The sequence below is a fragment of the Myotis nattereri genome, assembly GCF_964212035.1.
Source record: "Myotis nattereri genome assembly, chromosome: 13".
NCBI lineage: Eukaryota > Metazoa > Chordata > Mammalia > Chiroptera > Vespertilionidae > Myotis > Myotis nattereri.
Genome location: NC_138088.1, coordinates 60925314 through 60949235, shown reverse-complemented (window position 1 = coordinate 60949235; position 23922 = coordinate 60925314). Strand labels below are relative to the sequence as shown.

The 23922-nt window shown below is 61.7% G+C and overlaps 1 protein-coding gene across 1 annotated transcript in view; it reads left to right on the top strand.

Annotated features, from left to right (window-relative positions):
• Window positions 1–21053, top strand: part of LOC308528770 (scavenger receptor cysteine-rich domain-containing protein DMBT1-like) — a gene marked incomplete at its 5' end in the record, with an annotated part of 35288 nt that extends 14235 nt beyond the window's left edge. The window contains 15 exons of the mRNA XM_081104547.1: window positions 1032–1424; window positions 3876–4376; window positions 6758–7120; window positions 9642–9971; window positions 10936–10962; window positions 11771–11818; window positions 12510–12839; window positions 13230–13256; window positions 14316–14345; window positions 14807–14957; window positions 15736–15944; window positions 16859–17043; window positions 17430–17824; window positions 18461–18734; window positions 20532–21053. Of these exons, the coding sequence (XP_080960673.1) occupies window positions 1032–1424; window positions 3876–4376; window positions 6758–7120; window positions 9642–9971; window positions 10936–10962; window positions 11771–11818; window positions 12510–12839; window positions 13230–13256; window positions 14316–14345; window positions 14807–14957; window positions 15736–15944; window positions 16859–17043; window positions 17430–17824; window positions 18461–18713 (3242 nt within the window). The 3' untranslated portion in view covers window positions 18714–18734; window positions 20532–21053. The remainder of the gene's footprint in view (window positions 1–1031; window positions 1425–3875; window positions 4377–6757; window positions 7121–9641; window positions 9972–10935; window positions 10963–11770; window positions 11819–12509; window positions 12840–13229; window positions 13257–14315; window positions 14346–14806; window positions 14958–15735; window positions 15945–16858; window positions 17044–17429; window positions 17825–18460; window positions 18735–20531) is intronic.
• Window positions 21054–23922: the final 2869 nt, after the last annotated feature.

Below are 23922 nucleotides of genomic sequence, written 5' to 3'. Positions count from 1 at the left end.
GTACCAGGACCTGTGCTTGCCTCCTGGTTCAGTCACCAGGCCCTGACTCTTTCTATCCAAGCTTCAGAGTCAGGCCAAAGCCTCAAGCCACCAGTGAGTGCCTGGCTCAAGGGGGAGAGATGGGAAAGGTCTTCTGATGGGGAGGAACATGGCGGTCAGAGACCTGGAGGGATGCGGCTGGTCTCTCCCAGAATTTGACCCCGATGACCCAGCTGAGCGGGAGGCTAGTGGACAGGCAGGGAGCACGTGCAGGGGCACATGGGAAAGTCACGCTGACCGACCCCCCCTTTTGGGAAGAATTCCTTTTCTAAGTCCTCATCACCCCCTTTCTCTTTGTTGTCCCTTCCAGATGCATGGACAACTCGTTCCACAACTCCAACCACAACTGCCTCTCCTCAAAACACAACCGGTACAGGACTCTTAAACCTCCCAGGGCCCCTCTCTGCCTCTGAATCATGTCCGGAATGGAACGTAAGAGGAAGAGGCTCCCCGTGGGCCATCCTCATTCTTGTCCCTCTGGACAAGCAGAGGAGGGTCTCTGACCAGGTCTTTGTCTGACATGGTTGGCTGATGTCTTGTCTCCAGTGGCCTTCTGGGAGGAGGCTCATCCAGGACCCTACCCCGTTGCTCAGGGTCAGCCCTAGAGGTCATCTGGCACCTGCTGAGACCCCTGTTTTGGCTCACCCTCAGTGGGTGTGAGTCTCTATCCTCTCATGTCTGACAGAGGTCCCATCCCCTCCGAGGGTTTTGCCTCAAGTCAGGCAGGACCATGGACAAGACATAAGTGGCCAAGGAGGCCATGATCTTGGCCTGTCCCCGGAGCCATGAACCTCCACCCTGGGTGGCCCTGGTAGATACGGGGGGCAGTCCTCACCCCATGGGCATTCCTGAGGCTCCCTTCCTTGGAGCACCCTTAGACCTGGCAGGACGGAATGTCCCCGATCCTATCCCCGTAATTGAGATTAACCCCTGTGGTGTCCAAAGCTGAACGCCTGCCCTGGGGGTGGCCATGAAGGAGGCCCTGAGTCTAGAACCTGCCTCAGGCCTGGAGCTCAGCACAGACATGGAGGAGGTGTCCTTGTGCCGTCCTCTAGGGTTCGGGACCGATTCGGCTCTGGCCCTGAGGCTGGTGAATGGTGGTGACCGGTGTCAGGGCCGCGTGGAGGTCCTCTACCGAGGCTCCTGGGGCACCGTGTGTGACGACGGGTGGGACACCAACGACGCCAACGTGGTGTGCCGGCAGCTGGGCTGTGGCTGGGCCAGGTCGGCCCCAGGAAGTGCCCGGTTTGGACAGGGCTCAGGCCCGATCGTGCTGGACGATGTGGGCTGCTCAGGGCATGAGTCCTTCCTGTGGAGCTGCCCTCACAGGGGCTGGAACTCACACAACTGCAACCACGGGGAGGACGCCGGCGTCATCTGTTCAGGTGCGTCGCTACCATCTCTGGTGGCTCTTCTGGGCTGAAGCTGCTGAGAACACGCCCACTCCCCACGCCAGGGCCCCCCTGAGCCTCGTACTGTCCCCCAGGCACTGGAATGACTCAGGGCCACAGGCTCTCAAGTGCTAGGTTACCTGCTCAGACTATATGTCAAATTGGTGGGACCATGTGCCCAGCATCCTGAAGGCAGTGCCAGGAACAGGCTCAAAGGGGCCTGAGCTCCATGTTCAAGCACAAGAGGCAGCGTCTTGAGAACAGAGAGAAGCCTGGCCTTGTGCCCCCGGGGACAGCTCACTGTGACCTGCAGGGTGTCGGGGCTTCCTTCCAGGTCTGCTGGTCCCTGGGTGTGGGAGTTGGTGAGCTCCTCCCCTCTGTGAGGATGGTGTCACCTGGGGGCTCCCAGATAGCGATGCAGAGGGGACACCCTGGGAGCACAGAGGTCCTTTGTGAAGGACAGAGAGAGTGGGAGGGAGCAGGGGAGGTGGGAGATGGCAGGTGGTCAATGAATGGAAGGAGCCAATGGGAGCCTTGGGGATGGTGTATTATGACCACATGGAAAAGTCTAGAAATGGGTGTAAACTCCCTTTAGTAGAATGGGTCAAGGCTGAGAAATCAGTGTGCACATTTATTGACCCCATTTGGTGGGGTCATTCCCCGTTCATTCTGTGGGGTCAACACCAGGACCCTGATGCCCTGTTCCAGGCAAGACACTGGCTTCCATACACTGGACAGGAGTCCTCAGGCTCAGGGAGGCAGGCAATGGCAGGAACAGAGGGCGTGGCTTTGGAAGGACTGCGAGGTTCGGGGCAGCACAGCTCTGTCCCCCCCGAGGCCATGTGCACGGTGTCAGCTTCGTGTGCAGAAGCTGTGGGTCATCAACCCGGGATCTGGGCCGGGCACCTGGGAGCTTGGTGTCTGACTGTCCTTTTTTTCCCACAGCTGCTCAGACCACCACATCCTGGCCAGGTGAGTCCCACCACCTCTCCTGAGATGTCACTCTCTCCTGCTCACCTCTGCAGGTGGCCCTCGCCAACTGACCCATGGCTCTTTGAACCCCATCTGGACCACACTTTTGCCCTCTGTCTCTTTATCTCTTAGGGGAAGGGGGATTCCAAAGACTTTGTCTGTACTTCTACCTTCTAAGTTCTCATCAGATACAGGTGGCCGTCCGGGGGACAGCGGCCAATGGTCAGAGAAGTGCCTCCCCTTCCATGAAGGTGGCCCCGTGGCTCCAGGCTGAGGAGGGCTTTGTGGGAGAGTGGACACTGATGCCCACTGGCTTTCTGATGACTGGACAGCAGTTTTCTGGGTTCTCTCCTCCTCTCACACCTGCCGCACTCTGAGGGCCAGCATTGTCACCGCTTCCCAAGGGGGCAGAGACAGTGCCCGGGGAGGGCGGTGAACATGTGATGAGGGTCCTCTGGGTACCAGGACCTGTGCTTGCCTCCTGGTTCAGTCACCAGGCCCTGACTCTTTCTATCCAAGCTTCAGAGTCAGGCCAACACCTCAAGCTACCGGTGAGTGCCTGGCTCATGGGGGAGAGATGGGAAAGGTCTTCTGATGGGAGGAACATGGCGGTCAGAGACGTGGAGGATGTGGCTGGTCTCTCCAGGCCTTCGAACCCGATGACCCAGCCGAGCAGGAGGCTTGCGGACAGGCAGGGAGCACGTGCAGGGGCACATGGGAAAGTCACGCTGACCGTCCCACCCTTATGGGAAGGCCTCCTTTCCTGAGGCCTCACCAACGCCTTACTCTTTGTTGTCCCTTCCAGACGCATGGACAACTCTACCCACAACTGCCCCTCCTCAAACAACAGCAGGTACAGGACCCTTCACCCTCCCAAGGACCCTCTCTGCCTCTGAATCATGCCTGGATGGAACGTGACGGCAAGAGCCTCCCCATGAGCCATGCTTATCTTTGTCCCTCTGGACAGGCAGAGGAGGGTCTCTGACCAGGTCCTTGTCTGACATGGTTGGCTGATGACTTGTCTCCAGTCGGCATCTGGGAGGAGCTCTTCCAGGACCCTACCCCGTTAATCAGTGTCGGCCCTCTAGGCCTCCTGGCACCTGCTGAGACCCCAATGCTGGCTGAGACTCAGGGTGTGAGTCTCTGTCCTCTCATGTCTGACAGAGGTCTCATCACCTCTGAGGGCTTTGCCTCAAGTCAGGCAGGACCGAGGAGAAGGAATAAGTAGCCAAGGAGACCATGGACTTGGCCTGTGCCCGGGCCATGGACCTCCACCCTGGGTGGCCCTAGTGGATGGGGGGGGGCGTCCAGCTCACTTCTTGGGGTATCCTGGGGCTCCCTACCTAGGAGCACACTCAGACCTGGCAGGACAGGATGTCCCTGATCCTTTCCCTGTGATGGAGATTAACCCCTGTGGTGTCCAAAGCTGAATGTCCGCCCTGGGGATGGCCATGAGGGAGGCCTTGAGTCTAGAACCTGCCTCAGGCCTGGAGCTCAGCACAGACATGGAGGAGGTGTCCTTGTGTCGTACTCTAGGGTTCGGGACCGATTCGGCTCTGGCCCTGAGGCTGGTGAATGGCGGTGACCGGTGTCAGGGCCGCGTGGAGGTCCTCTACCGAGGCTCCTGGGGCTCCGTGTGTGATGACGGGTGGGACACCAATGACGCCAACGTGGTGTGCAGGCAGCTGGGCTGTGGCTGGGCCAGGTCGGCCCCAGGAAGTGCCCGGTTCGGACAGGGCTCAGGGCCGATAGTGCTGGACGACGTGGGCTGCTCAGGGCATGAGTCCTTCCTGTGGAGCTGCCCGCATAATGGCTGGAACTCACACAACTGTGGGCACCACGAAGACGCCGGTGTCATCTGCTCAGGTGGGTTTCTGCCTCGCTGGTGGCCCTTCTGGACTGCTGCTGCTGAGAACACACCCACTCCCCACGCCAGGGCCCCCCTGAGCCTCGTACTGTCCCCCAGGCACTGGAGTGACTCAGGGCAGCAGGCACCCAGGGCTAGGTTACCTGCTCAGGCTAAACGTCCGCTTGGTGGGTCCACACGCCCAGGATCCTGAAGGCAGTGCCTGGAACTGGCTCGAAGGGGCCTGAGCTCCGTGTCATGCACAGGAGGCAGCGTCCTGAGCACAGAGAGGAGCCTGGCCTTGTGCCCCCGGGGCCAGCTCAGTGCCACCTGCAGGGTGTCTGGGGCTTCCAACAGGGCAGCTGGTCCTGGGTGAGGGGGTTGGTGAGCACCTCCCTCTGTGAGGACGGTGTCACCTGTGGGCTCCCAGATAGTGACACACAGGGGACACCCTGAGAGCACAGAGGTCCTTTGTGAAGGACAGAGAGAGTGGGAGGGACCAGGGGGAGGAGGGAGATGGCAGGTGTCCAATGAATGGAAGGAGCCAATGGGAGCCTTGGGGATGGGGCATTATGACCACATGGAAAAGTCTAGAAATGGGTGTAAACTCCCTTTAGCAAAATAGGTGTAGGCTGAGAAATCAGTGAGCATATTGATTGACCCCATTTGGTGGGGTCATTACCCGTTCATTCTGTGGGGTCAACACCAGAGCCCTGATGGCCTGTCCCAGGCATGACACTGGCTTCCATACACTGGACAGGAGTCCTCAGGCTCAGGGAGGCAGGCGATGGCTGGGGACAGAGGGAGTGGCTTTGGAAGGACTGCGAGGTTTGGGCAGCACTCCTGTGTCCGCCCCACCCCTCAAGGCCATGTGCACGGCGTCTGTTCCGTGTGCAGAAGCTGAGGGTCATCAACCCAGGATCTGGGCTGGGCACCTGGGAGCTTGGTGTCTGACTGTCGTTTTCTTCCCACAGCTGCTCAGACCACCACATCCTGGCCAGGTGAGTCCCGCCACCTCTGCTGGGATGTCCCTCTCTCCTGCCCACCTCTGCCGTTTGGCCCTCTCCAGCTCACCCATGGCTCTTTGAACCCCATCTGGACCACACTTTTGCCCTCTCTCTCCTTAACTATGTGGGTGGGCGGAATCCAAAGACTCCGTCTGTCTATCCTCCTTTTAAGTTCTCATCAGATACTTGGCAGCTGTCCCGGGGAGAGCGGCCGATGGTCAGACAAGTGCCTCCCCTTCCATGAAGGTGCCCCCGTGGCTCCAGGCTGAGGAGGGCTTTGTGGGATAGTGGACACTGATGCCCATTGGCTTTCTGATGACGGGACAGCAGGCTTCTGGGTTCTCCCCTCCTCTCACACCTGCCGCACTCAGAGGGCTGGCATCGTCATACCCACATCCCAAGGGGGCAGAGACAGTGCCCGGGGATGGCAGTGAACATGTGCTGAGGGTCCTCTGGGTACCAGGACCTGTGATTGCCTCCAGGTTCAGTCACCAGGCCCTGACTCTTTCTATCCAAGCTTCAGAGTCAGGCCAAAGACTCAAGCCACCAGTGAGTGCCTGGCTCATGGGGGAGAGATGGGAAAGGTCTTCTGATGGGGACGAACATGGCGGTCAGAGATGTGGAGGGATGCGGCTGGTCTCTCCCAGGCCTTCGAACCCGATGACCCAGCCGAGCAGGAGGCTTGCGGACAGGCAGGGAGCACGTGCAGGGGGCACATGGGAAAGTCACGCTGACCGTCCCACCCTTTTGGGAAGGACTCCTTTCCTCAGGCCTCACCAACGCCTTACTCTTTGTTGTCCCTTCCAGACGCATGGACAACTCCACCCACAATTGCCCCTCCTCAAACAACAGCAGGTACAGGACCCTTCACCCTCCCAGAGCCCCTCACTGCCTCTGAATCACGCCTGGATGGAACGTGACAGCACGAGCCTCCCCCTGAGCCATCCTTATCTTTGTCCCTAGGACAGGCAGAGGAGGGTCTCTGACCAGGTCCTTGTATGACATGGTTGGCTTTGACTTGTCTCCAGTCGGCTTCTGGGAGGAGGCTCAGCCAGGACCCTCCCCCGTTAATCAGTGTCAGCCCTCTAGGCCTCCTGGCACCTGCTGAGACCCCTGTGCTGGCTCAGCCTCAGAGAGTGAGTCTCTGTCCTCTCATGTCTGACAGAGGTCTCATCCCCTCCTAGTGCTTTGCCTCAAGTCAGGCAGGACCATGGAGAAGAAATAAGTGGCCAAGGAGGCCATGGCCTTGTCCTGTCCCCGAAGCCATGGACCTCCACTCTGGGTGGCCCTGGTGGATACGGGTGGCATTTCTCACCTCATGGGCAATCCTGGGGCTCCCTACCTAGGAACACCTTTAGACCTGGTCGGACAGTATGTCCCGGTCCTTTCCCTGTGATGGAGATGAACCCCTGAGTGTGTCCAAAGATGACTTCCTCCCCTGGGGGTGGCCATGAGCGAGGCCCTGAGTCTAGAACCTGCCTTGGGCCTGGAGCTCAGCACAGACATGGAGGAGGTGTCCTTATGCCGTCCTCTAGGGTTCGGGACCGATTCGGCTCTGGCCCTGAGGCTGGTGAACGGCGGTGACCGGTGTCAGGGCCGCGTGGAGGTCCTCTACCGAGGCTCCTGGGGCACCGTGTGTGACGACGGGTGGGACACGAATGACGCCAACGTGGTGTGCAGGCAGCTGGGCTGTGGCTGGGCCAGGTCAGCCCCAGGAAGTGCCCGGTTCGGACAGGGCTCAGGCCCGATCGTGCTGGACGACGTGGGCTGCTCGGGGCATGAGTCCTACCTGTGGAGCTGCCCACACAGTCCCTGGAACTCACACAACTGCAACCACGGGGAGGACGCCGGCGTCATCTGCTCAGGTGCGTTGCTACCATCCGTGGTGGCTCTTCTTGGCTGATGCTTCTGAGAACAAGGCCCACTCCCCACGCCAGGGACCCCCTGAGCCTTGTACTGTCCCCCAGGCACTGGTGTGCCTATGGGCAGTGGGCACCCAGGTGCTAGGTCACCTGCTCAGACTACAGGTCAGCCTGGTGGGTCCATGCGCCCAGCATCCTGAAGGCAGTGCGAGGACCTGGCTCGAAGGGGTTCAGCTCCGTGTTCATGCACAAGAAGCAGCGACCGGAGCACAGAGAGGAGCCTGCCCTTTGCCCCCGGAGCCAGCTCACTGCCACCTGCAGGGTGTCTGGGGCTTCCACCAGGGCAGCTGGTCCCTGGGTATGGGGGTTGGTGAGCTCCTCCCCTCTGTGAGGACGGTGTCACCTGGGGGCTCCCAGATAGTGATGCAGAGGGGACACCCTGAGAGCACAGAGGTCCTTTGTGAAGGACAGAGAGAGTGGGAGGGAGCAGGGGAGGTGGGAGATGGCAGGTGGCCAATGAATGTTAGGAGCCAATGACGGCCTTGGGGATGGCGCATTAGGACCCCATGGAAAAATCCAGAAATCTGTGTAGACTCTCAATATCAGAATGCCTCAAGGCTGAAACATCAGTGTGCACATTGATTGACCCCATTTATTGGGTTCATTCTGTCGGCTCAACACCAGGGCCCTCGAGGCCTGTCTCAGGCATGACACTGGCTTCCATACACTGGACAGGAAGTCCTCGGGTTCTGGGAGGCAGGCCATGGCAAAGGGAATAAAGGTGTGGCTTGTGAAGAACTATGACGTGCAGGGCAGCACTGCTGTGTCTCACCCGGGGGCATGAGCATGGAATCAGCTCCGTGTGTAGAAGCTGAGGGTCATCAACCAGGGATCTGGGCCGGGCACCTGGGAGTTTGGTTTCTGACTGTCCCTTTCTTCCCAAAGATGCACAGCCTTCTACATCCTGGCCAGGTGAGTCCCAACCACCTCTCCTGGGATGTCCCTCTCTCCTGCAACCCTTTGCCAGTTGGCCCTCTCCAGCTGAACCCTGGCTTTTTGAACCCCATCTGGATCACACTTTTGCCCTCTGTCTCTTTATCTATTGGGGGAAGGGGGATGCCAAAGGCTCTGTCTGTCCATCCTCCTTGTGAGTTCTCATCAGATACTTGGCGGCCGTCCCGGGGGAGAGCGGGCGACGGTCAGAGAAGTTCCTCCCATTCTATGAAGGTGGCCCTGTGACTCCAGGCTGAGGAGGGCTTTGTGGGAGAGTGGACACTGATGCCCACTGGCTTTCTGATGATGGGACAGCAAGCTTCTGGCTTCTCTCCTCCTGTCACACCTGCCGCACCCTGAGGGCCAGCATGGTCATACCCGCATCCCAAGGGGGCAGAGACAGTGCCCGGGGATGGCAGTGAACACGTGATGAGGGTCCTCTGGGTACCAGGACCTGTGATTGCCTCCAGGTTGAATCACCAGGCCCTGACTCTTTCTATCCAAGCTTCAGAGTCAGGCCAAAGCCTCAAGCCACCAGTGAGTGCCTGGCTCAATGGGGAGAGATGGGAAAGGTCTTCTGATGGTGAGGCACATGGCGGTCAGAGACGTGGAGAATGCGACTCGTCTCTCCCAGGCCTTCGACCCCGATGACCCACTGAGCGGGAGGCTAGTGGACAGGCAGGGAGCACCTGTGCAGGAGGCACATGGGAAAGTCACGCTGACCGTCCCACCCTTTTGGGAAGGACTCCTTTCCTCCAGCCTTACTAAAGCCTTTCTCTTTGTTGTCCCTTCCAGATGCATGGACACCTCCTTCCACAACTGCTTATCCGCAAACAACAACAGGTACAGGACCGTTCACCCTCCCAGGGCCCTTCTCTGCCTCTGAGTCACGCCTGGGATGGAACGTGACAGGAAGAGACTCCACGTGGGCCATCATCTTTCTTGTCCCTGTAGGGGGATGGGGCCAGAGGAGGGTCTCTGACCAGGTCCATGTCTGACATTGTTGGCCTGTGACTTGTCTCCTGTGGGCTTCTGGGAGGAGGCTCAGCCAGGACCCTCCCCCGTTGCTCAGGGTCAGCCCTCTAGGCCTCCTGGCACCTGCTGAGACCCCTGTGCTGGCTCAGCCTCAGAGAGTGAGTCTCTTTCCTCTCATGTCTGACAGAGGTCTCATCCCCTCCGAGGGCTTTGCCTCAAGTCAGGCAGGACCATGGAGAAGAAATAAGTGGCCAAGGAGACCATGACCTTGTCCTGTCCTTGGAGCCATGGACCTCCACCCTGGGTGGCCCTGGTGGATACGGGTGGCATTTCTCACCTCATGGGCAATCCTGGTGCTCCCTACCTAGGAGCCCCCTTAGACCTGGTCGGACAGGATGTCCCGGTCCTTTCCCTGTGATGGAGATGACCCCCTGGGCATGTCCAAAGATGACTGCCTCCCCTGGGAGTGGCCATGAGGGAGGCCCTGAGTCTAGAACCTGCCTCGGGCATGGAGCTCAGCACAGACATGGAGGAGGTGTCCTTGTGCCGTCCTTAGATTTCGGGACCGATTCGGCTCTGGCCCTGAGGCTGGTGAATGGCGGTGACCGGTGTCAGGGCCGCGTGGAGGTCCTCTACCGAGGCTCCTGGGGCACCGTGTGTGACGACGGGTGGGACACCAATGACGCCAACGTGGTGTGCAGGCAGCTGGGCTGTGGCTGGGCCAGGTCGGCCCCAGGAAGTGCCCGATTCGGACAGGGCTCAGGCCCGATCGTGCTGGACGACGTGGGCTGCTCGGGGCATGAGTCCTACCTGTGGAGCTGCCCACACAGTCCCTGGAACTCACACAACTGCAACCACGGGGAGGACGCCGGCGTCATCTGCTCAGGTGCGTCGCTACCGTCCCTGGTGGCTCTTCTTGGCAGATGCTGCTGAGAACAAGATCACTTCCCACGCCAGGGCCCCCCTGATCCTCGTACTGTCCCCCAGGCACTCTAGTGACTCAGGGCAGCAGGCGCCCAGGTGCTAGGTCTCCTGCTCAGACTACAGGTCAGATTGGTGGGTCCAAGCGCCCAGTATCCTGAAGGCAGTGCGAGGACCTGGCTTGAAGGGGTTCAGCTCCATGTTCATGCACAAGAGGCAGCGTCCTGAGCACAGAGAGGAGCCTGCTCTTGTGCCCCTGGAGCCAGCTCAGTGCCACCTGCAGGGTGTCTGGGGCTTCCACCAGGGCAGCTGGTCCCTGGGTGTGGGGGTTGGTGAGCTCCTCCCCTCTGTGAGGACGGTGTCACCTGGGGGCTCCCAGATAGTGACACAGAGGGGACACCCTGAGAGCACAGAGGTCCTTTGTGAAGGACAGAGAGAGTGGGAGGGAGCAGGGGGAGGTGGGAGATGGCAGGTGGCCAATGAGTGGAAGGAACCTATGGGGGCTTTGGGGATGGGCTATTATGACCTCATGAAAAACTCTAGAAATGGGTGTAAACTCTCAATATCAGAAGTGGTCAAGGCTGAAACGTCAGTGTGCACATTGATTGACCCCATTTATTGGGGTCATTGCCCATTCATTCTCTAGGGTCAACACCAGGGCCCCAGTGGCCTGTCCTTAGGCATGACACTTGCTTGTATACATTGGATAGGAAGTCCTCAGTCTCTGGGAGGCACGCGATGGGAGGAGACAGAGAGCATGGCTTTGGAAGTACTATGAGGTGCGGGGCACACCGCTGTCTCCCCTCCCACCCCCCGTCCAGGGCATGAGCATGGAATCAGTTCCGTGTGTAGAAGCTGAGGGTCCACAACCTGGGATCTGGGCCCGGCACCTGGGAGCATGGTGTCTGACTGTCCTTTTCTTCCCACAGGTGTTCCGACCACCACATCCTGGCCAGGTGAGTCCTGCCAACTCTCCAGGGATGTCCCTCTCTCCTGCCCCCCTCTGCCTGTCAGCCCTCTCAGGCTGACCCATGGCTCTTTGAACCCCATCTGGATCACACTTTGGCCCTCGGTCTCTTTATCTATTAGGGGAAGGGGGATGCCAAAGGCTCTGTCTGTCCATCCTCCTTGTGAGTTCTATCAGATAATTGGCGGCCATCCCGGGGGAGAGTGGCCGATGGTCAGAGAAGTGCCTCCCCTTTCATGAAGGTGGCCCCGTGACTCCAGGCTGAGGAGGGCTTTGTGGGAGAGTGGACACTGATGCCCATTGGCTTTCTGATGACGGGACAGCGGGCTTCTGGGTTCTCTCCTCCTCTCACACCTGCCACACCATGAGGGCCAGCATTGTCACCGCATCCCAAGGTGGCAGAGACAGTGCCCGGGGATGGCAGTGAACATGTGCTGAGGGTCCTCTGGGTACCAGGACCTGTGATTGCCTCCAGGTTCAGTCACCAGGCCCTGACTCTTTCTATCCAAGCTTCAGAGTCAGGCCAAAGCCTCAAGCTACCAGTGAGTGCCTGGCTCATGGGGGAGAGATGGGAAAGGTCTTCTGATGGGGAGGAACATGGCTGTCAGAGACGTGGAGGGATGCGGCTGGTCTCTCCCAGGCCTTCGACCCCGATGAGACTGCACAGGCGGAGGCTGCAGACAGGCAGGGAGCATGTGCAGGAGGCACATGGGAAAGTGACCCTGACTGACCCCCCCTTTGGAATGACTCCTTTTGTGAGGCATCACCAAGGCCTTTCTCTATATTGTCCCTTCCAGGCGCTTGGACAACTCCATCCACACCTGTCTCTCTTCAAACAACAGCAGGTACTGGATCCTTCCCCCTCCCAGGGCTTCTCTCTGAGTCTGAATCACTCCTGGAATGGAAGTGACAGGAAGAGGCTCCACATGGGCCATCCTCATCCTTGTCCCTGTAGGGGGTGGGGCCAGAGCAGGGTCTCTGACCAGGTCCTTGCCTGACATGGTTGTTTGTTGACTTGTCTCTAGAGGGCTTGTTAGGAGGCTCAGCCAGGACCTTCCCCTGTTGTTCAGGGTCAGCCCTGGAGGCCTCCTGGGACCTGCTGGGAGCCATGTGCAGGCTCAGCCTCAGGAGGTTGAGTCTCTGTCCTCTCATGTCTGACAGATGTGTTCACATCCCTTCCAAGGGCTTTGCCTCAAGTCAGGCAGGACCATGGAGAAGAAATATGTGGCCCAAGAGGCCATGGCCTTGGCCTGTCCCCAGAGCCTTGAATCTGCACCCTGAGTGGCCCTAGTGGATGCTGGGTGCAGTCCAGCTAACTGCATGGGCAATCCTGGGGCTTCCTACCTAGGAGCACCCTTAGACCTGGCTAGACAGGATGTCCCCAATCCTTTCCCTGTGATGGAGATGAACCCCTGGGGTTTCCAAAGCTGACCGCCTGCCCTTGGGCGTGGCTTGAGGAAGGCCCTGAGCTAGAACCTACCTTGGGCCTGGAGCTCAGCACAGACATGGAGGAGGTGTCCTTGTGCCGTCCTCTAGGATTCGGGAACGACTCCGGTTTGGCGCTGAGGCTAGTCAACGGCAGTGACTCATGTCAGGGCCGCGTGGAGGTCCTCTACCGAGGCTCCTGGGGCTCCGTGTGTGACGACGGGTGGGACACCAACGACGCCAACGTGGTGTGCAGGCAGCTGGGCTGTGGCTGGGCCAGGTCGGCCCCAGGAAGTGCCCGGTTCGGACAGGGCTCAGGCCCGATCGTGCTGGACGACGTGAGCTGCTCGGGGCAGGAGTCCTACCTGTGGAGCTGCCCGCACAGGGGCTGGAACTCACACAACTGTGGGCACCACGAGGACGCCGGCGTCATCTGCTCAGGTGCGTCCCGTCTTGGGCCCTCCCTGTTAGTGTGGCACCCTGGTTCCAGGGCTCCTCTTACCTCAGCCCAGCAGTAGACGGGCCGTTTCAGTTTCAAGCTCGCATCGCCAGCAGCTGCTGGGTTCCTGGAAGTTTGGGAGTGGCTGTCGCATGGCCCAGCCTGGCCCTCAGATAAACCCCAACACCTTTTTTAGAGAAGAGCCCCTATACTTACTAGGCAGCTCCCGTGGGCCGCTCCCCGGAGCAATTCTGAGGCCACGGGGGTGGGGGGTGGGGGGACACACAGGAGCCCCTCTGTCCGCATCCTGAGGGTCTCTTTCCCACACACTCTGGGCCCAGGACTGACCCCTCTGGGCCCAGGACTGACCCTGATGCTTCTCTTTCTCGCAGCTTCGCCCATCATCGTGACCACCCCAGGTGAGTCCCGCGGCCCAGGCTTCCGGTGGAGCCCCTGCTCTGTGTTTGCAGGAAGAGAAGGGTGGGCTCTGGGGTAGCTTTTCTCTCTGATGATCCTGGTTCCCAAGGTGATGTGCTAGGGCGCAGGACACTGCTGTCCTTAGGCTCAGCCTGGGAGCCCCTCTGAGCCCTGCCTCTGCCACTTCCGGGGCTCACGGAGAGGCTGTGGTGGGAGAGGATGGTCCTGGCATTTCAGGTGCAAATAACCATCCAGGTCAACCCGTGGCGAAAGGTGACCATTGTAGAAACATGGCCGAGTAGAACCCCTACAGATGCTCGTCTGGTAACGAGTTCCTTCACCCAGGAGCACAACCCCCGACTGCTCTCTGTGTCCCGATGGAAACACTCGGTGCCAATTATGGTTGCAGTGCTCCCAGGGGCTCCCTGGCCATGGACTGTGACCTGGATGGTCAAGGCTCTGACAAGTCCTGCAATAAGGACAAGACTTGACTCTCTTCTGTCACACTCTGGGCCATGGACTTTCAACCATTCTAGGAACATCGTCAGTCTCTTCATCTTCTTCCCAGGCTGGTGGCACCCATCACCCACCGCCCCTGCTCTTCCGCCTCACACACAGGGCGGCGGCTTATGGGCCCGATGCGCCTGTGCATGGCGGAGGTGCCGCACGTGTGCCCCCCTCTCCACCTGCACACACACCCTCCCCAGCCCGCCCCTTGCACCCTCACCCGCCTGCGTGCACACAGCCAGCATCCTGCTCGCGCACACTCACTCCCCACATTGCCCCTGCCAGCTGGGTAGCTGCTGGTTTGTGTGTGTGTGCGTTTGTATTTAAATTCTTTATTGTTGAAAGTATTACATGTGTCTCCTTTCCCCCCATTGAGCTCTCCCCGGCCGCTCCCACCACCTTCAGGCTGGGAGCTCCGGCGGGCGTGGCCTGTGTCCAGCGTCTCGCTGTGGCCCCGGGTGGCACATGGCTAGCACGGAGCGAGCATGCGCTCGCTCAGCGGCTGAGCCAAGGATGGCAGGAAACTGACCATGATCTTTCCTCTCTGTCCCCAGAGCCTCCCGTCACCAGCACCAGACCAACTGGTAAGCCCTGTGCTCCCTGCCCTCGGTGACCGTCAGTGAGGCTGGGAGCAATGGTGGGAATGGTGAGGCGGTGGCTTCCCTGCACGTTCCTCGGCCTCAGGGACAGGCCACGCTGGGGCCACCTCCGTAGGGTTTCTGTCTTGGGAATTGTTTACAAATCCCCCTCTCTTTCCCGGCCAGCGTTGTTCAGTGATTAGTGTCGAACTATGAAGCAGGAGGTCCGGGTTTGATTCCCGGTCAGGGCACAGGCCCAGGTTGCGGGCTCCATCCCCAGTGTAGGGTGTGCAGGAGGCAGCCGACCCATGATTCTCTCTCATCATGGATGCTTCTATCTCTCACTCCCTCTCCCTTTTTCTCAAAATCAGTAAAAATGGATTTAAATATAATAAATAAGTAAAACTCCCCGGCCCGGGTGATGCGCCGTGTGCTCTGGGTCACCAGGATCTCATCTGTCCCGGCAGCCGTGGGGGCCTGTGGGGGCTTCCTGTCCCGGCCCTCGGGGCGCTTCTCCAGCCCGTCCTACCCCGGGACCTACCCCAACAACGCCCGCTGCGTGTGGGACATCGAGGTCCAGAACAACCACCGTGTGACCGTCGTCTTCCGAGACGTGCAGTGAGTGGGGTGCAGGCGGCCGCGGGGCCTCGGGGCCTCGGGGGGACATGGGGGACGTGGGAAGGGAGGGACCGGAGCAGGCGCTGTGGGAGAGAGGCTGCCCGTTGGCATTCTGCCCGTGGGTGCGGTTTTCGACCCAGCACAGGGGCAGCCGCGGCAGTGGGGCCAGCACAGGGCCTTGGCTCCGGTCTGTGTGGTCCCTACTGCCCAGTGTGGCCACAGGACGTCACTGGACTTTCCCGAGCCTCAGTCCTAAGAGAGGGATGAGCCGGCCGGCGTGGCTCAGGGATGGAGTGTCCACCTCTGACCCAGGAGGTCAGGGCTGGAGTCCCAGCCCGGGCACACGCCCGGTTGTGGGCTTCATCCCCAGTCGGGGGCGTGCTGGAGGCAGCCGATCCACATCATTGATGTGTCTCTCTCTCTCCCCCTGTCTCTTCCTCTCTAAAATCAATAAAAATACATTTTAGAAAAATAGAGGGACAAGCCCTGGCCTGGTTGGCTCAGTGGGTAGAGTGTCACCCTCAGACTGAAGGGTCGCAGGTTTGATTCCCGGTCAAGGGCACCTGCCTGAGTTGCAGGCTCCGTCCCTGGCCCCAGTTGGGGCGCGTGTGGAAGGCCTCCTATCTCTGTCTCTGTCACATCGATGTCTCTCTCTCTGTCTCCCCCTACCCGACTCTCCCTCTAAAAATCAATGGGAAAATGCCCTCGGGGAGGATAACAAAACAACAGCAAAGCCTTTTGTTAAGTGGAGCCCATACCCGGTGCCCCGTGTCCGCAGGCTGGAGAGCAACTGTAACTACGACTACATCCAGGTGTTCGACGGCCCCGCCCTCAGCTCCCCGCTCATCGCCCGGGTCTGCCACGGCTCAAGGGACTCCTTCACGTCGTCCTCCAACTTCATGTCCATCCGCTTCGTCAGCGACGGCAGCGTCACCCGCAGCGGGTTCCAGGCCGAATACTACTCCCGTCCCTCCAACCACAGCACCAGTAAGTCCCAGACTCTCAGGGCGGGGCGTCTGCCCCCCCCCCAACCCCCCCCCCCCCCGGCACCCGGACTGGCGGGACAGCAGACCAGAGCCGCCGGCAGGTCCACGTTCCGGATCTGCTGCCGGAAGAGACCGGTGGACGCCATGCCCAGGGCGGAAGTGGCCCTGGTGGGAGGCCTGTGACCAGCAGAGTGAGGGGCACCGTGACTGTGTCCTGAGACCTGGCACGTGTGGCTGCCGCCTCGAGGCCCTGGTTGCTGCTCCAGGCCCAGCAGAGGCTGGTGGCCAGGAGTGGAGCTGTGCAGGGGCCGGCCGGCCGGCTGGACGGACTGTGGCCGGCGTGCAGGTGCTGTCCCAGCCCTTGTTCCGCGGGACTCTCAGCCCTGCCGGCTCCACAGCCCACGGAGCCTATTTCACCGCGTCCCCACGATTCCACCCGAGCGTCACTTTACTCTGTGGCTCGCGGAGACCTGGCAGGACAGCTCCTCCTTCCACATCCGGCCTCCATTTCTCTTGTTTGTTTTCATTATCCTCCTCTGAGGACACTTTCCCCTTGATTTTTAGAGAGTGGACGGGAGGGGGAGGGACGAGAGAGAAACATCCTTGTGAGAGAGACACATCGACTGGTGCCTGACCGGGGATCAAGCCTGCCACTGAGGAACGTGCCCTAGACTGGATTCCAAACCGTAACTCTCAGTCCATGGGCTGACACTCTACCCGCTGGACAACACCGGCCAGGGCCGGTCTCCATTTTTCCATTCCTGTGCGTAGGGCACCTGGGTGTGGGGGGCTGTGTGAAAATACCATAATGTGGACCACCTTTGTCAGCCCCTCAATCCTGTGAACGGGGCGGGGGTGGGGGGAGCCCCCGGTGGGTTTGGGGCGCGCACTGACCCGGCCGCCCTCGGCCCCCAGAGCTGCTCTGCCTGCCGGACCGGATGCAGGCCAACGTGAGCAGGAGCTACCTGCAGTCCCTGGGCTACTCGGCCAGCGACCTGGTCATCCCCCACTGGCAGGACGTGCAGCAGTGTAAGGCCCAGGTCACGGCGAGCCAGGTGACCTTCACCATCCCCTACGCGGGCTGCGGCACCACCCAGCAGGTGAGCGGCCTTCCCGCCCTCCCCGAGCCCGCTTCCTCCGGGCGACGTCCCGGCGTGGCCTGGATTCTGGGGCCCAGGGGACGGATTGTGTCTGTAGAAGCGGAACGTGATTGGGGTGAAGGCATCCGTGCCCCTCCCACTTCCAACCACAGGGAGGCGGCGGCAGGCGGTCTCCCCACCGTCCAGGCGAAGGGCGCCCGGCAGGCTGCCCAGCACGTCCATCGTCGCCGCCACGGCCGCTGCCAGAGCTTCGTGGGGCCTGAAGCCACGCCGGCCGGGCCTGGGAGGGTTGTGAAGGGCGTGGAGTCACTTCTGACTCTAACAAGACCAGCAGTGAGATCCCCTCTCAGGGCCGTGTGCCTGACGCCCTCTCCCTCCCCCTCCAGCTGGATAACGACACCATCACCTACTCCAACACCCTCCAAGCAGCCATCCCTGTCGCAAGCGGCCTCATCCAGAGGCGGCCGAGCCTGCACCTCCACGTGAGCTGCCGGATGCTGCGGGACACCTGGATGGACCTCCTGTACGTGGCCAGCGACAACGCCGCGGTCGAGGAAGTGCAGTATGGCAACTTCGCCGTCAACATGTCCTTCTACACGTCGTCCTCGTTTGCATACCCCGTGACCACGCACCCCTACTACGTGCGCCTGAACCAGGACCTGTACGTTCAGGCCGACATCCGCCACACCGACGCCTCCATGGCCCTGTTCGTGGACACCTGCGTGGCGTCGCCGTCCTCCGAGGACGTGCCCTCTGTGACCTACGACCTCATCCGGAGCGGGTAAGCGTGTCCCACCAAGCAAGCCAAGGCCTTGGGTCCTGGGAGCTCAGCTGAGCCCCTCTGGGTGCCCCTCTGGTTAACGCCCAGAACGGGGGCGCCTGACGTGCGGAATGGCTCTCTGGTGGCCACCAAGCCAGTGGCCTGTCAATGGGATGAGGCCCAGTGAGGAGCTCCGGGCAAGCCCTGGCATCAAGGACGTGGGTGTGGTGGGAAAGCTTTCATTTGGGAGCAGATGGAGATGAGATGCCAGATGCCAGCTGCACCTTCTGGGGGCAGTGGCTTCCTGAGCCTGTCTCCACCCACCAAGTGAGCAGGGGGACGCCCACATCAGAGGCTGCTGGGGGATGAGTGAGGGTGTAGGTGGGGTTTGGGCAGAGAGAATGCGCAGCGGGAATGGGGGTTCTCAGTGGGCCTGGCCAAGGGCATCCAATGTCGCCCCAAATCAGCTGAGAATGGACGTTGTCACAGTCCTGGTTCCAACCACGCTCCAGGGCAGATGTGCCGGGAGGGGGGCCAGGAAGGGGGGTTGAGGAGTTGAGGGGGTGCGGCTGGGGGCATGGGTCCCACGCCCAGTGGATCCCGGTCGGGGCGGCCGAGGCCCTGGCGCTGATGGCGCCGTCTGCTCTCTGCTTGCAGGTGCGTGAGGGACGACACCTACCAGGCCCTCCCCGCCCCGGCACCCGGCCTCGCCCGCTTCAAGTTCCGCTCCTTCCACTTCCTGCACCGCCTCCCCGCCGTGTACCTGCACTGCAAGGTGCTCGTGTGCAGGGCCCACGACCCCGCCTCCCGCTGCCGCGGTGGCTGCCAGCCCAGGCCCAAGCGGGACCTGGGCTCCTACCAGGACAAGGTGGACGTGGTCCTGGGCCCCATCCGGCTGCAGGCGCCATAGCCCGGGAGAGGAGGAGCCTGGGTAGGTGGTCGCCCTTGACCCGCGCCCCCCGCCCCCTGCCACCCGCCAGGGCTCAGCCGTGATCCGGGGGATGCGGGAGGTCGTGGACGTTTCTGTTGGGGTCAGACTGCACCGTGTGGTGGGCATGGACTGCGTATCGGGCAGCGGGCTGCCGGGCGGTGCAGAGTGCAACTAGCCCTTCGGCCACCTTCCTCACAGGGCCCCTGGTCTACGAGGGACGCATGTGGGGTCTGGCCTAAGCTGTGGGCTGGGGTTGGGGGGACCCTTCATTCTGCCAAGGGTCATTTGGAAGTTTTTTAAAAGATACATTTTTATTGATTTCAAGCGGAAGGGAGTGGGAGAGAGAGAAACATCAATGATGAGAGAGAATCATTGACCGGCTGCCTCCTGCACGCCCCACACTGAGTAACAGCCTGCAACCTGAGCATGTGCCCTTGACCGGAATTGAACCCAGGACCCTTCAATCCGAAGGCGGATGCTCTACCCCAGTGGTCAGCAAACTGTGGCCCCTTGAGTGTGGCTCTTCCACAAAATACCACGCGCCGTGCGACTGAAACTTCGTGGCCACACTGACGGGGCCAAAGAGCAGCTCCATCTGGACAAACCTCTCGTGAACTCACCCTGAGGCCCCGGCAGGGCCAGAGCCAGTGATTCTCGGGCCTCAGGCGGCCTGCAGGCGGCACGCCCCCCAGCCCCGGCCGAGAGGGTCCGGACCTGGGACCCAGACACACCTGACCTCTCACCTCTGGGTTCTCACCCCCCGAGCCTCACTGCTCGTCTGTCAGACACAACGGCTCGCCCCCCACCCGCCTGTCAGGACTGTGAGGGGGTTGTGGTGGCTTTGTTACTATCACTGTCGTCACCGATATTAACACATCAATGACCACATGGTCACTCCTGTCCGCCTTAACCCCCCGCAGTCCCGGGGGAAGAGGTGGGGTCCATCGGGGCCGCGAGGGCGGGCGTGGGGAGCGTAGCTGTCAGCGGCCTGTGTCCCCTCGGGCGCAGGGCACACACCGCTGGCGCTCTCTGTCCTCGTGTCCGGCTCAGGCTGTCCCCGGTGCGGCCCGTTCTAGGCTCCGTCCTTCCTCATCCATTCTCTCCACGCCCACCTCCTGGAGGCCTCCCGGGCGCCAGGAGGCAGAGAACTAAACGCAGATCAAGCCCGGCCGGCGGGGCTCAGGGGCTGAGTGGGGACCTGTGAGCCAGGAGGTCAGGGTCCGATTCCCGGTCAGGGCACAGGCCTGGGTTGCAGGCTCGGTCCGCAGTGGGGGGCGAGCAGGAGGCAGCCGGTCCATGATTCTGTCTCATCATTGATGTTTCTATCTCCCTCTTCCTCTCCCTTCCTCTCTGAAATCAATAAAAACATATTTTTAAAAAATAATGAAAAGAAAAAGGAAGACAGATTGAAGGTCCCTCCCACCCCCCGGAAAGCTTACCTGTGGCCAGTGAGCAGAGGGCGAGGCACCCCCAGGGCAGCAGGGCAGGGGGTAGGAGCAGGGGGGTGACAGGGACCCCGCTTGCTCCTCTCTTCCCCCCTCTTCCCACGGGCACCCCAGTCGCTGGGGCCCGGGTTCCCTTGGCCTGGGACCCATGCACCCATTTCCCCACTGGGCTGCAATGTTCCCGCCCCCCACCCGGTCCACTGGGCGCCTCCAGCCACATTGAACCCCAAAACCCTCCGCTGGCTCTGGGCCCACAGGACACAGCGACGCTCCGCCCGCCCTCGGCCGCCCTGCCCACTGGCCTCAGGTTCCCCCTGGGCACTCCCCGCCCTCACTCCTCTTCCTCCCCCAGACAAGCAGCTCTGAGGGCGTCGCCTGCCCTGCGACCACCGCCCCACCTGTGTCCTCCTGTCCGCCGGCTCGTCCTGACCGACCTCCTCTCCGTCCCCACCCGCGGCCACAGCCGGAGCCCCCGCAGCGCTGTCACCTCGCGGGGTCACACGGGAGCACCCCCCCCCCGGCCTCGGCCCCTGCAGTGTGACCTCGGAATGCACAGGGGGGGCTCCCACCCCAGTGCCTGGACCCGAGGGGACAGGAAGCAACGGGTGCCCGCAGTCTCCGCCTGCTCTGCCGGGCACCGGGCGGGGCTGGGGTGGGGGTGGGAAGTCAGGGGCTGGTTTTCCTAACACCGGGCTGGGCACTGGACTGAGGGGCAGGCAGGGGCGTGTCCGGGACCCTTGGGCAGCCGTGAGCCACACCTCCCGCCACCAGCCTTCCCCAGGCAACGCCTTCCTGTCCTTCTAGAACCTGCTGCTCAGGCTGCAGCTGCCCTGCCATGTCGTGGACAAGCTGAATAAAGGGCATTTTCACAGCAAGTGTTGGTCTGGTCACTGTGGGGACTCCCCCCCACTCCCCCCCGGATCCCTGCAGATTGAGAGAAGGAGGAGGAGGGGGTCCCGGGCTTCCAGAACCTTCTGGGGCATGGAGACGGTGTGCTGGTGGGTACCGGTTCTCCCCAAAGCAGGAAATGGGGAGAGAAAGGCCAGCATGCGGGCACCACCATCATTCCTGGGGTCGGGACCAGCACGGAACAGACTGGCACCTCGATGTGTGTGGGGAGGGGGGAGAAGAAGAGATAATCCAAAGAACTCATAGGCCTATAGGCAGAGCCATGACACGGCCATCGGGGGAGGGGGCTGGGGAGAGGGGGAGGGTAGCTGGGAGACATTGGTAAGACTATCAACAATAAGAATCTATTTAAAAAGGAGGCAAAAACCCAAAGACAAATTTTCAAAATAAAAAGCTATCAGAGGCCGAGAGAGGAGAGCAGCGGCCCTGTCACCCCACACAGTGTCCACGAGGGGTCTCCCCGCCCCCAGGAGCCGCACCCCCAGGAGCAGCCATGGGGAACCTGGGAATTGCTGAGCAGGCCGGACCCCATGGGGATGGACGCTCCCCTCTGAGCGTAAATGTGCCAACATCACAGCAACACGGGCGCCTCTGCCTGGCCAGGGCGCTGTCCCCTCTGGGTCTCACGTTGTCTCCAGACGGGCTGGCGGGCTGGGAGGCTGGAGGACTGGGGGGCTGGGGCTGGGGGGCTAGGGGCTGGCGGGCTAGGAGACTGGGGGGCTGGGGATTGGCGGGCTGGGGGGCTGGGCGGCTGGGGGGCTGGGGATTGGCGGGCTGGGGGGCTGGGGGGCTGGGGGGCTGGGGATTGGCGGGCTGGGGGGCTGGGGGGCTGGGGATTGGCGGGCTGGGGGGTGGGGGGCTGGGGGGCTGGGGATTGGCGGGCTAGGAGGCTGGGGGGCTGGGGGGCTGTGGGGCTGAGGATTGGCGGGCTGGGGGGCTGGGGCGTGCTGGGGGGCTGGGGGTCTGGGGGACTGGGGGCTGGGCGGCTGGGGATTGGTGGGCTGGGGGTCTGGGGGGACTGGGGGCTGGGGGGCTGGGGGGCTGAGGGCGGACGCCCCCTCCTGGGCCCCACGGGCCTAGGGCTCGGGCTCTGCGGGCCTGCATGTGGCTCCAGGGGGAACGGATGGACAGGTGGCCCCAGGACCTGGGAGGAGACAAGGCCCGGGGCGCCTTCCCAAAGGCAGTGCATCTGCCCAAACGGGAGAGAACCCAGCCCGGGCTGCTGGGTGAGGAGGTCAGGACCCTGGTTTCCCATCCTGCCCTGGGAATGCGCACGCCCCCTCCCCAGCCCCTGAGTCCAAGGAGCCCCGAGCAGCAGGCACCAGCATGAGCCACTGGCTTCCTCTGAAGCTGACTCAGGCGCCCAGCTTCGCCTGCGTCCTCCCCGCGAGGGCAGGTGGGTCTGTGATTTCAGGGGAGAAGGGGCCCCTCTGGGTGGACGCGGCCCCGCTCCAGGCTCTGAGCGACTGGTTACCGGGACCCTGACCCGCCTCCCTGTGTCCACCCCCTTGGCAGCGTGACGCCATTTCTCCCAGGAAGACATGACGTCCACGTGGCAGGCGGCTCAGTTGGTTGGAGCGACACCCGATACACCCGGGTCTGTGGTCCCTCCTGGTCAGGAATTAACCAATCAGAGCATTCATGGGTGGAGCAATGGGTCCGCGTTCCTCTCTCTTTCTCTCCCTCTTCCTCCCTCTCCCTTCCTCTCTGAAATCAGTAAAAATATTTTTTTAAAAAAATACATTAACTAGAAGGACAGAGACAGAGAGAGAGGGAGCGGAAGCCCACTGGCCGCCCTTGCCCCGGACTGGCCTTGGTCATGTTCTGACTGCCAGGCTGTGGCACCGTGGTGCGTGCCCGTTCAGTCTTGACTTCAAGGCACCTTGCAAACTTCCATTTACTCTCTCGGATCCGGCCACGGCCTGTGAACACGCCTGCCAGCCTGCTGGGGGGCCACCTGGCCCCGGCACTCCCATCAGCCCCAGCTGATCGCTGTCAACCCCATAAGGAGCTGACTGCAGCCCCCGGGCGCCCCGCAGAAACCAGGAGGACCGCCTGGCAGAGCCCAGCCTGCATCGCTGACCCCCTTCCCCCTTTTCCTTCCCCTCCCCCTCCCCCTATATCCCCCTCCCTCTCCTCTCCTTTAGGAGCATGGCTTAGGAGCAGGATGGACTTGAGTCCAACTCTGCTGCCTGCATGTTGCTGGCTGTGCGGCCTTTCCCACCTGTAACGGGATAATCTCAGTACTGCCCCTCCCCCACCCCCCGTGGCTGCTGGGGATTGAAGGGGTCAATGCGTGGCACCTGGTGAGCAATAAACACCCAGCATCGTCGACGTTACACGAAGGTCCTGGAGCCTTAGCTTCCCCTTGTTAGAACGGGGATCACAGGGATGGCCCCTCGCCTGGCGTCGGAGGGTTCACCGTGCGGTTGCCATGAGCCTGCCCCTGTGCTGGGCTCTGAGGACAGTCCAGCGGCTGCATCTGCCGGGAGCCACCAGGTGGCAGACGCCGTTCCGTTCAGATCCGCGAAGGTGGGTGCCGGGTTTATCCTCTGACACGTGAAGTAACCGACGCCAGAAACATGCATCTTGCTCCCGCCACAGGCTCCTGCATGGGGGCGGCCACCACCCCAGGAGGTCTGAGCCATGGGCGTGGCACTCTGATGGCCTGGGCGTGCTGGGCCCACGTGGGCAAGTGCCACTGCGGCCAGGGCCCTCCTGAGGTTGGGGGTGGGGGAGCCGGGGGGACTGGGCTGGGGAGGCGAAGGGGCCGGCCCAGGTTCCAGGCTCCTGTGACGTGTGACAGGTGAGGCAGACGTGGCGTCAGGTGGCTT